General features: G+C 41.1%; 1 protein-coding gene across 7 annotated transcripts in view; it reads left to right on the forward strand.

Moving 5' to 3' along the window:
* ETV1 (ETS variant transcription factor 1) overlaps positions 1 to 12,455 on the forward strand; it is a 66,113-nt gene that overhangs the window by 27,006 nt on the left and 26,652 nt on the right. For 6 of the 7 annotated variants that reach the window (XM_074150131.1, XM_074150128.1, XM_074150130.1 and 3 more), the window contains 3 exons: positions 6,134 to 6,263; positions 7,844 to 8,032; positions 11,938 to 12,185. In XM_074150131.1, coding sequence (XP_074006232.1) covers positions 6,134 to 6,263; positions 7,844 to 8,032; positions 11,938 to 12,185 — 567 coding nt within the window. The remainder of the gene's footprint in view (positions 1 to 6,133; positions 6,264 to 7,843; positions 8,033 to 11,937; positions 12,186 to 12,455) is intronic. The other variant, XM_074150135.1, reaches the window with a different exon arrangement.

Below are 12,455 nucleotides of genomic sequence, written 5' to 3' on the forward strand. Positions count from 1 at the left end.
GGGGTTTGGGCATTGTCTAGGCAAGAGGTTGCCTTGGTCATCCATGCTTGGGGTTGCTTCTGCCTTCAGCTCTCTCAGCGGTCTGTATGTGTAGGCTTTAATTCAAAATGATTGGGAACAGTTTAGCTGGAAAGACTTGACTGTCTTTCCGTCCTCCTGCCTCTCTTCGTTTGTCACCTCTCCAACGTGGTGTTTTTATTTCAGTTTTTGTTAGGATGCTAGGCTGCGTGCCACGTTCAGCTGCAGCAGCAGGAGTAACCTCCAGAGTTTGAAGGAATGGTCAGCTGGGTCTAGTACCTGCTTTAGCTAATTCCTCCTGTGCGTCCCAAAGATCACCGGTAAAATTTCTCATCTTACTGTATATAGTGGAATGAAATGGAAAGAGCACCCTGCTCTGGCATCCCGTTGTCTTTAATCAGATGCCCGTTAAATGGTTGTTGAAATTCAGAGTGCAGCTATTTACAGAGGTCTGCAGCTCAAATCAAAATGATCTAGAAATAAATAATAAATAGCCTCCAGAATGCACAAGGCTATTGTTCTCTAAGTTAAATACACATTTTTGAAAGCTCTTCAGAAAAGATGTATAAAGCCTGGCATTCCCACTTAGAAGGTCATACAGGATGGATTTAGTTTTGTAGCTCATTTCATCGATATTCAAATACCTCTACTGAATGTATGGCTCAAATGGTAAGTAACTGTTGCAGAAATAGAGCATTTCAGGCCTCATATGAAACCTCAGTGTTGTGTTTGGATTTTTTTTTTAAATGTCTACTGATAAGAGCACCCAGGTCATTACTATCACCTGAGAAGCAACCAGCACTTTACCCTCCTTGATGAACCGTTCAATAAACCGTTTGTTTGTTGAAAGTAGATTTTTTTTTTATTATTATTATTATTAAAATGCCTACCTGTTGTACTTACAGTGTAAATAATTTGTTTGAATCATCAGGTGAGTGCTGTTAAGTTATAGTGAGCGAGGAAAATTGCAAAAGCACGAATTAGGGTCCCTGTCCTTAAGTGTATTTCAGTTTGCATTTTGATAGCAGTTTAGAAATGTTATCGCCTGTTTTGTCACAGACATAATTCACATCTTTCTTCAGGCACTGTAAACAAGAGAAATGGTTTAATGGCTCCATAAAAGGCACTCTGTGCTGATAGCTGAGATTAGACCCTTTAGTAATGGATTTTTGTGTGTTGGGGGAAGGGGAGGGCTTGGCAGAGGTAAATGTACTGGAAAAGAATCTTGGAGAGACTCTGATGTATCTGAAGTGCCTGCTGCATTTCTGTGTGTGTTGGGAGATAGATTTAAAGTGTGACAGTATTGGCTTTATCAGTTACAGGGGCCTCCTCTTCTTGCTTTTGAAATTTCACCAAGTACTAACTTGGGTCACCTCGGTCAGTCTAGCACCTGGAGCTGTAGGGGCGTTTACTTAAACTTTTTGACATCTTCTGTCTCTTCATCTTGCTGTTAAGAAAGCCAAATCCCCTCTATTCAAATGTGTTCAAGAAATCTCTCTAAACTTGCGCTGGATATTACCAGTTTTTGCCTCAGTCGATCAGAAAAATGAATGAATTTATTTATTAAATGAGGTTTAGAGGGTGATTTGAGAGCATAAATGTGAAAAGCAGCTCAGAAACATGCAGCAGAAGTGTTCAGGGCATGGCCACCATGATTTCCTCCGTTACTTCCTTTTCTCTGCAGGTTCACAAAGTCCTCGAACTTACTGCAGAGGAATGTAGTATTACTTAGGAGACACTGGAGTTCACTGGCACAGCCAAGGTTGCTGCTGTCAGTTGATTTTATACCATACAGTAAATGCTCTTGCCCTACAAGTGTTTTATAATAAGACGTCTTTGTCTCTTTGGTCAGTGGAGTCAAGACTGCCTGTCATTAGCCAGCGTCGTTGAATTACCAGTAATATTTCATACCTTTTAAAAATACGTTTAAATCAATTCTTCTTCGGAAAATAAAACCAGATTTTATTTTGTGTTCTGGGCCGGAATCTGAAGTTTGAAAATTATAAAATAACTTCTTGCTTAAAGGATAAATGACTTGCAATTTCACATAAAATATTCCTCATTTCTTCTTCATCTTGAATAATCAACTCTTGACTTGAAAAATATTTTAAACCTTTGCTTTTATATTTGATGGAGTGTCTTTCTGGGGCTTTCTCGAAAGAAGTGATGCAGTTCTATCTGCACAGAGGCGGTACGTTTCCCTTTTCTCAGGCCAGAAAGTATACAAATCAGTTTCCTCTGGGACAAAGCGATTCCTCCTTTAATTTCAGAATTTTTATTAAACTGTTCTTCGTTTGCATCTTAAACTGAGTATTATTATGAACAAAATGTTTGGGCATTAGGATGTTGATGGATAGCAAAGGAGAACAGCGCTCCAGAACCAGGGGTAGCAGGTTTCACCCTGTTTTTTCACACGTTCTGTGCGAGTTTACTTCGGGGTGAAATTATTACGGTTTTGTATAAAATCCAGGGCTGTACAACAGCGCGTTATGTATCAAGCCCTCTTACTCTGCAGATACAGATAGATATACTTACGCACAGAGAATATGCATACAGTGATGTATTATACCTTAATCAGTTGGCCACAGATGGTAGCAGTCCTTCTGCTTGCCTTCTCTCTGCGTGTTGGCTTGGGAGAGCTCCAGACGGGGTCTGGATTGAGTCCCTTCCGATCCCCATAAGCCCGACTTTCCCCAGTAGTTGAGCCGAGGTGTTGAAGCCATCCATCTAAATACACGTTGTAAGATTGTTTTGCCTTTCAAGTTCGGAGGTAGTTATCTTGTAAGTAATCACTCGGGATGAAATCTTGGCCCTTGGTCACTTCTTAATAAGATCGTTATTAAGGCAGAGTGCCTGTTACTTTAATAGGGTTGAGACTCTGTTCTGGGGGTTAAGTAAAATGAATTTGCCATCAGGAAGAAAGAAGTGGTGAGGAGCTGGTTGTTTGAAATGTCAGTTTGTTAATTTGGCTGTGTTGGTAGCTTGGTACGCTGCACTAAAATTAGATTGTATAAATAAGCAACCTCGCTCTCCTCAAAAGAAGACGGCTTGAAAACATAGCATAAAATCCAGCTTCGCAGAACGGTGTATGTTTAAAATCTGTTTTAATAGGTGCACTATAAAATGAGTGTCACACTAAATGAAGAGTTGATGGGTGGAGGGTTTCGGTGATGATACGAGAACTGTTTTGAATGCTTGAAATTTTAGTGTTGGAATAAGTCTGTCATCTTCAGCCACGCTTAAGATGTGGTTTGAAAGGTCAAGAAAGCCCCCCCAAAATGCAGTAAGTATTTTTCTCAGGCTGTCTTTTTTCCTTTTTGCCTCTAAAAGTGTGCTCTGAAGGAGTTAGAGCTAAAGCTTAGCGTGGTGACTGTGGCAGGGGACTGCCCGAGGAAGGCTTTAAATTTTACAGCTACATTATCTTTCTGGCCCTAGTTAAGATAAAGGTCTAATATAAAATCACTTTGGACTGTAATGCTTTCCCTAAATGAAATGAAGGCGTTAACCTACTTGATTTGATACACTTTACCCTAGCTTATAAAGCTGGGAGGAAGGTGAGGTAAACTTTAATTAAAACTACAGCACAGATGCCTTCTAGCACCGTGCCCTGTACCTTGCTAGGACTGTACAGTAAGCAAAATAAAATGTACCTCGCAGCCGAGGCAGCAGGCTGGAGCCGTGTTCAGTGAAAGTAATTTAATTAGTGTTGATCATGACTCCAGATGATGGTGATTTGATAAGGAATAATTTAGTACTTAACAGCCTTTTACATGCACCAACTCCATGTGGGAAGGTAAAAGCAAATTGCACAAAATGAATGTGCTGCTTTCACTTGTGCCTGTGCCAGTGAGCTGGAAAACTGCCTGTTAGCAGACGTTCAGGCTCTCGGCGCGGTGATGAAATACCCAGCCAGTTCCCCGCGCAGGGCTGTGGTGTGGGAGTCTCTCTACTCCCCTTATTTAAAAATAAATAAGGGAAGTAATTTTTCATAACAGATTAACTCTGAGGAAGTAGCAAAGTTAAAATAAAAAAAAAATAAATAAAAAAAAAAATAAAAAAAATAGAGCAGCGTGTGGCCTTTGTGCGAGTATGTGATACCGGCTTTAAAAAAGAGCCTTGTTGCAGTTGTCTTTTAATTCTCTGATTCAAGTCAAAAGAGATTGCCCAGCTCTACACCGTCCCGGAGCTGTGGGGCCCATCGTGTGCATGAAATGCGCGGTGTGTGTTATCTGACCGAGACACCCGAGGAGAGTCAGCCGTAAAAGTTCAGCAGGAAAAACCCAAAACAAACTACCGGGTGTCAGCCTGCTTTGCCGTTACGGTGGAAAGCTGACCGGGCTGCATTTTCCCGGGTTATTAGATTGGAGAATCTTGATTCAAGGAGGTCCGTAGGGGCTTTTATTCTAGTGCAAGTTCAGACAGTTTTATTCAGAAAGAGTTCTTTCCTTCTTGTGACATTCATCACCTTTCATCTCTGTTTCTTAAGTTCCTGTGCTGTGCCGATGTATTTGTGTACCTGCTTTACAGTCTGCTTTTCCTTTGTCATCTTTCCAGGTAATTGACTGTTACCCACCAAATAGAATAGCTGGATGGTAGCAGTTTTAGAGACAATTCCTGTGAGCTCGGTGAAAATATGTGGCAAAATACCATAGTGCTCTCTTGCAGATGTCGGAGCAGAGAGGCAGTAGTAGGACCTATCACGTATAGGGTACGACAGGACCCCTTTGTGAGAGTCCTCTGAACGTGGGAAAACCCGTGGGGAGAATCTGGAACCTGGATCCTACAGAGACTTGTAGATCTGAGTTGACTGGTTCTGATGCTCACTTCTCAGACAGCATTTCATTTACCTCCCCCTCCCCACCGAAACGCAGGTGCATTAGTATCACAAAATACGTAGTATAGAAAAAATTATCTTTCCTAAGTTCGGGTGCAAAGGAAGGGGCAAGATGCTACTTGATGGTACATAATGATGGCCTGATTTGGTGCTGAGGTTCTCTAGCAGGGACTGTTGCACATACACAAATTTCCACAGAGGCGCAAGTGTCCGTGTCAGGCGTGATGTTCGAACTACGGTGTTTGGTGACAACATCAAAAGTCGGTGATAAAACTGATCTCCGAACTCTAGGCTTCTCAGAACCTTACAACCTCGTTTTATTTAAAACTTGAGGGGTGTGTTTTCAAGCTGTTACATACCTGTCTTTTAGTCCTGTGTCCTCCTAGCCACTTACTTTAGCTTGGTCTATGTCAGGTGAACTTTGAATTTTGTTCTCCTTTAATTTTGGTTAAGGCTGGGTATGAAATAAGGGAGGCTGACTGGCTTAAACTAATACGCTGGTTAACCTTGTCTTTACCTTTGGCCTTTTTCTTAATCCAGACCAACTTGTACTTCTAATTAATGCTGCATTTCTGCCACGCTCCCTCTGTTCTTTTTAACTTTTAAAAAAGTATGATTTCTTTTTTTTCTTTGTGTCTCTATCACATTTACTGTTGACTTTGGTGAGGCCAGGATTTTATCTAACATATTTTTGAGAAAAAAATTACTGAAGCCATTTCTTGTGTATTTTTTTTCAGACTTTACTTGTAACTAAAGGCACGTGTAATCATCCAGTTTCATAAGTTTCACTGCAAATATTCATGCATTCTGTGGGACAAAAAGAATAGTGATCATATCCTTGGGGCTGATATACGAGAAATTTATTTTGGTGTCTTTTGTGTGGCACTCTTTGAATTGAACTACTATTGCATTTATAGCTAAAAGCTACCTCACTAATACTACTTAGAAACATTTGGTGCCTGGGAAGTATTTTGCCTCTGACAACATTTACAGTAGTTAAGCCAAATATAAGTGGGCTGTTATTTTCCTGCTAATGAGATGGGATCCTGGCCATCATTCTATTAAACAATAGAAGTGCTAATAGCCAATGCAAAGGATTTCTGGTGTCTATTTTTCAGTTGACACCCGAAGAAATATTTGAAATGTTTATTTCCTATATTGTTTTTAGTATTACAATGGTTTAATTAATCGTGTGTTTAATTAGCAGTGTCTAGCTTACTTGAGAAGGCTTATTGTTAATATTGTACTTGGGTTTTAATTACATTTTCTTTCTCTTTCCAGTGGCTTTTCATGGTCTCCCTGTGAAAATCAAGAAGGAACCCCATAGCCCATGTTCAGAACTTGGCTCCGCTTGCAGTCAAGAGCAACCATTCAAGTTCAGTTATGGGGAAAAGTGCCTGTACAATGTCAGGTAAAGCAATCAGGAGCCCCTTTGCAGTGAGAACTGCTGATTTAAATGAGGACTGACTAAAGAGTAATAAAACCATAATAGAGATCTTATAAAAGTTACCTCTTCAGCAGATAACAGACTGATGAGATAATGCATTTAGCTGATGAACACTGATGGAGTTGTTTACAGTTGTATCAAACACTTACATAACCATTTTAAAGCAGTGTTTTTCATCAAAATGCATATTCTCCATTCCTTCTCCAATGGGAGATAGCCAGAGTTTAAAAACTCAGGGTGCAAGCGTGAAATAGAAGGGAGGAGTGTCTTGTTTTCTGCGAGTTGTGTTGAAAGTACTTTCAAAATGCATTACACACATTAGGAGAGAGAGATCTGTGTAACAGCCCAGAGATTGGCAGGTCTGAGCAACGCATTAGGTATTTGACAAGTTTTGCAGATGTTATATGTGTGTATTCATGGGTGATTACGATTTAAAATAGTATTTCATTAGGCTCTGCATCTTTGTTTGCTGTTCAAAAGCAAGTTGTCTTCTTTTATAGGGGTAGATAATGAAAGCTTTTTTTATTTGTGGGTGGTGGAAGGGTTTGGTCCCACTGCGTTCTTAATTGACTTTTGGTTTGCACTTAAGTGTCACTCGTTCCTTCAGTGTCAGCAGTGAAGGTTTTCTTATTGACATTTCAGTCTATTTTAGAATCTTTCATCTAGCTTGTGAGTTTTTATTCTACCAAAACTGCTAGCACTTAAAGCATTTACATTTAACTTTTTGGATATGAGAAGGGAAAAAAAATGAAAAAAAAAAAAAAAAAAAAAAGACTGGCACCTTTGCCAGTCATAGAGGAGTGATTTTGATTTTAAAAATCAAAAGCATACATTGATGGGATTTGATGGGTGCTGACAGGAAAGTATGCAAGTTCATGCTTACTATCTGCCTCATGTCTGCATTTTTCCTGGTTAGAAAGAGAGATGATCAAAGTGTGCTCAAGTCCTTTCCCAATTTGAGACGCCTTTGAAAACAGCGTCTATGTATTTGCAGGACCAGCACTTTATTTTTGAGAGAGAGGGGAAAAGAAAAACCCCAACCTGTCGGGAGAGGCTGCTGACATCCTAGTGTGGGTAGCTGAGCCAACATACCATTGTTTTTCTGGGTCAGATCCCTTCCCTCTAGCTGTATTGTTTTACTGTCTCATTTTGTGGTTTGTGCAAGCTCTAAAAGAGTCTTGACAGGCACTGCCGGCTCTTTGTGCTCTAGTCCAGGTGCTTCTGCTTTTATGTATTTTGTATATCTCCTGTTAGAATGTCACTGTAAGACTGAATCCTTTAAAAATACGTTTCTGTGCCACAGAGCAGAAAATGCTGTGTTGAACCACTTGCCTCTAACGTGATTTTTTTCTGTGCTCTCCTCAATGTAAAGTAGAGAATTCCTTTTCCCCAAACTGGTTAATAAGGTAACTAGAATAAAAAGCTTATAAATGTGATACTTGGGGTTTTTTTCCTGGATATAGATGCTACTTTTTGGGTTTTGTTTTGTTTTGGTTTTTTTTTCCCAGAGAAAATAACCTTCTTTCCCCTTGTCTTACTGATAGTGCCTATGATCAGAAGCCACAAGTGGGAATGAGGCCCTCCAACCCACCGACGCCATCCAGCACTCCCGTGTCACCGCTGCACCATGCCTCCCCAAACTCAGCTCAGACTCCAAAACCTGACCGAGTTTTCCCTACCCACCTCCCTCCATCCCAGTCCATTCAAGACAACAGCTTCCCTATGGACCACAGGTAAAACCACAATCCACGTGAGGGACCCACACAGGAGGCATTTCAGTTATGGTTGCAGGTCTCTTCCATAGGAGTAGCGCTGGCTTCCTGCCCACAACTAGTCCTTTTTGGGTTGGGGGACCAAGGTGAAAGCCAGCAAGGTTCAGAGTGTCAGAAATGTGTGTGTTGTAGGAAAGGCTGGCACCCGACTTGATGGGCTGTCCAGTAGGGGTTCATATTGGCAGCGACAGGGTTTTAGTGACCTGCTGCTTCTCGCTTGTGAGGGTGACTGTAGGGTGCTAGATAATCTCATCTCGGCTCCCTTTCCCACGAAAGGTTGGTCCAGATGGTCTTTCGAGGTCCCTTCCAACCTGGGCTGTTCTGTGATTCACTTGAGGCTAATAAGCCCTATGAGGTAATGAAGTCACTGGCAGGCATGATCCTGGCTATAAATATCTGGCCTCTCACTAAGCAATTCACCTATCTTAAGAGATAAGTAGCCAGGCTATGGTGTTACTGCTTCAGAGTATTCTTTGGAAGGGTGAATCATTTTTCCAGCCCCTTTTGAAATATAGCATTTCAAACAAGCGTAAGATGCCAACGTAAACTGTGCTTAAATAACATTAGTCTGAGTAAAAGCCACAAGAGCTAGAAACTAGAATTAAAGCTTAAACTGTCCTTAACTCACCCTGTTTTGTTTTGATATGTTAGAAATCCCCAGACAACTGACTGTCTTTCTTAGCTCAGTTTTGGAACAGATATGCTCAGTGGACTTCCCTTTTTTTTTTTATTTTTTTTTAAGACCAAACACTTGTTTGTGGAACTCTGTTTCTCCTAACCTTTATTGCATGAACCTGTTTTTGTCTGCTGTGTTGTGGTGATTGCTCTGAGCATTTAAAATTTCAGCTGTATATAAAGAGATATAGATGTTCAGTAACTCGACTTAGTGCTTAAACATTAGCAAATTAAGAAGCACCTGAAAAGAAGAATCACAGTTGTTGGGAGGGCGATTTGCCTGCATCTGCTCTAATAAGGGCTATTGTCTCCGGGGATTTGTGCAGATCACTTCCGAAGGGGGTTGCTAAGGTTTATATTGCTGTTTTGTGCAGCTCTGCTGAGATGGTTCGAAATATCACTCCCAGGTTCTCTACAAGCCCTCCTGGCGGGGAGGAAACACTGAATTGGCCCCTTCAGCTGCCATAGTCACCGTCTTTTTCTCTCTCTGCGGACTGTGGTCTAACCACGCAGGCCCCCAGTGAAGACAAGCAGCGGTTTTGATTACAGGATGGTGGATAAATGTGTTTCTGTGTATACACCAAAGTCAAGTTGTCAGGAGACTGCAATCTCCAGAAGCTAAATGGCTTCTGTGCGGAGAGCAGTAATAAGATTTTTCAGGTGAAAAAATCTTTTGGTTTAGAGCAACTTGTAAAAAGAGTACTGAAGCTCTCTCTCAGCCTTAATTTGAGTATTTCTAGAGGTTTGCATACACCTTGATATAGTTTTCTATACCCATAACACTTGCTCTGCACAAGCTTTGTAGGATCTTTACATGATTCCTCTCCCCATCTTTGATATTCATGTTCTTTAGGGCATTTTGCACTAATGCTTCCCTTCCCTGAAAGAACATTATGTGTTCTAGTGAAGTCCAAAATAGCTGACTCGGGCCAAAATAATACCATTTTTCTCCTTTTTTAAAGAAAGGTACAATTGTAGTGGAAGATTTTTTTCCCCATTTTTTTATTTATTTCGAATCTTCTCACTTCCATATGTTTGAAGCAAATATGTACTTCATATTTTTGTGAAATACAAATCTTCCTGATTTATAAGGTGATATGCTACTACAATCAGTGTATTCAGAAAATGTTATTTAAACAAGTGACCTATGGACGCGAGTTCATATATGGAATCTATAACTGAAGGCATATTTCTTTGGAACGTGCATTGGTGGTATAAGATAGCGTTAATATCTAGAACCTACAGCCCATACATCTTGATACAGGGCATGAATATACGAACGATAAGTGGTCCTAACAAGTACCAACAGGAATCAAATCCACTTGTGTAAACAAATGGCTTGATTCCATACAAAGCTTCCAGTACAACAAGTATTATTAACTTCCTTTGAGGCTTTGTGAGTGAGCCTGTTTCTTATTTTAACTTCAAGTTGCAATTTTCTGATTCACTCCTTGACAGTTCTTAATGATAATTTCTGCTTCTTTTTTTGGCTAATGAAAAAAGGAAAAGAGGGAAATGAATGCAGTGCCAGTCAGCCTAACTGTTTCATAATACATTTGAGTTTCTAAGTTTATTTTCTGCAGGTGTAGGTGGAATTGCAAAACCCAGTGTTACAGTGCGGTCCTCTTTCTACTGCAAAATATAATATTTACAGCAACATTAAAAACAATTCGTTTTGTCTCCGCTGCTACACTGTAATAGTTTCTATCTCTGTAGCTCCCGCGGTATTTGTAATTAAGCTGTGTCAGTAAATATTTGTCAGACCAAGTTCACAGCAGTGTTATGACAGACATTGCTGGAGTTTAAATTGTTTCAGAAACATGTACTACCTACGAGTTGATAGTCAGGGATTGCGTTGTCTGTGCCATCAAACCCCTGTGTTCTTCCTCACTCACCCAGTTTTCTCTGAGAGGATGTCTGCTTTTGCTTGCATGAACCAAAGTCAGTTCAGACCCAAAGTACGGAAAGCTGAAGAATGATTAATTTTTTATCTTTTTTTTTAGCACGACAGAAAATTGCAGAGAAAGGCATAGGTTTCTTCTTTTTTTTTTTAAGTGTGTCTTGTTCATGATGAGTGATAACAGGACTGGTAAGAGGTAAGAAGTTCGTTGCAAGACCATTGCATCTGTTGTGGATTAGTGCAGACACAGTATTACTACGGTGGTGGTTACCACGACTGTGGGAATCTGCAGGAGACGACAGGAAGACTTTGTGCAGCTCACCGGGGCACGGGGGTGGAGGTAACATCCTCCTCTGTGCTTCTGAACCTGCAGATATCCAAGTAATTGCATTCGGGCCTTTTGGTTCAGGGAGATAACGTTTTGTGAAAGAAACAACAAGCACAGGTTCTTGAGTAGTGTTACATGTAAATGAAGTTAATTTAAAACTGGGTTCTCAGATTTTATGCCTAGTGAAGAGCATTTGGGAGTAGTGAATGGCAGCGTGGCTGAATTCACTGATGAATATGGCTGAATATGGATGACTTCTTTCATGTAGGGATGACCAGGGGACCGAGTTAAGGCAAGAGGGGAATTCTTAGGCGTTGTTCCTCTTAGCAAAAATTTGCCCCCTCTCCTTTTTCTGGGGTGCTTATGTTCCCTTCCCGTCAGAGCTGGAATGCAGTGCCAGCCTTGCAGGTAGATGTCCCACAGCATCGTCCCCGAGAGGACAGAACGGTGGACTTTTAACCTGGAATCATTCCAGATGACACGGCAGACAATACTTTTTATTTGAGATGTTTGTGTTTGTTGTGGTCAGAATGGTTTCCGTGTAACAGTGACGATGTTAAGAGTAAATTAGAGTACCAGCAATCCGTTGCTCATTCTCGTGAAAGAACGGAGAGCTCTACCTAAGCCTCCTTCATGTTACTGTGGTAGGATGTCAGGCTTTCTACTGGTTTGAAGCTGGTGCATTTCCTGTTTGCCTCTTCTGTTGAGAGAAGATACTGAAAGCAAAGAGGATGCTGGTGGGGACGGGTCTTGGAGCTGGGATTAATACGTAGGGTTTTTTTGTTTCTTTGCTTGTTACTGTTCTACAACGCAAGGGATCCTGATGGGACCACTTGGCGTTGTCATAAGCCAAATGTTTGCTACTGAGAAAGTGATAGAGCCACTAATTACGACCTGTGAAGATCTCCGGGAAATGGAATGTAGCTCGAGTCTTTTACGTGACCTCTCTACCTTGTGTCCTAGATTTCGCCGCCAGCTCTCTGAACCTTGCAATTCTTTCCCACCTTTGCCTGCGATGCCAAGGGAAGGACGTCCGATATATCAGCGCCAGATGTCTGAGCCAAACATCCCTTTCCCGCCTCAAGGTTTTAAGCAGGAGTACCACGATCCAGTTTATGAACACAATGCTATGGTTGGCAGCGCAGCCAGTCAAAATTTCCCCCCTCCTCTGATGATCAAACAGGAACCTAGAGATTTTGCATATGATTCAGGTAGGTGAGACTCTCCTTTACTTCTGCAGACTGAATAAATGAGTCCAAGCTTGTGCTATTGATGTTTTGATCATATGAATTGAAACTTTCTCTTTTGGCTCCTAAGTCTCCTGAAGGAATTGATGTCTGGTATAGCTTAAGCAGTAGCAAGATTGCTACATGGTACAGCGCATCTCGTGCCACCGTTGCTTGCTCTGCAAAGGATTTCATTTTCCAGAACTCTCTGTCCAGACAGTGCACAGGTTAAAGAAGCTGGGGAAGAAAAAATCA

The sequence above is a fragment of the Numenius arquata genome, chromosome 7 (genome assembly GCF_964106895.1).
Source record: "Numenius arquata chromosome 7, bNumArq3.hap1.1, whole genome shotgun sequence".
Classification (NCBI taxonomy): domain Eukaryota; kingdom Metazoa; phylum Chordata; class Aves; order Charadriiformes; family Scolopacidae; genus Numenius; species Numenius arquata.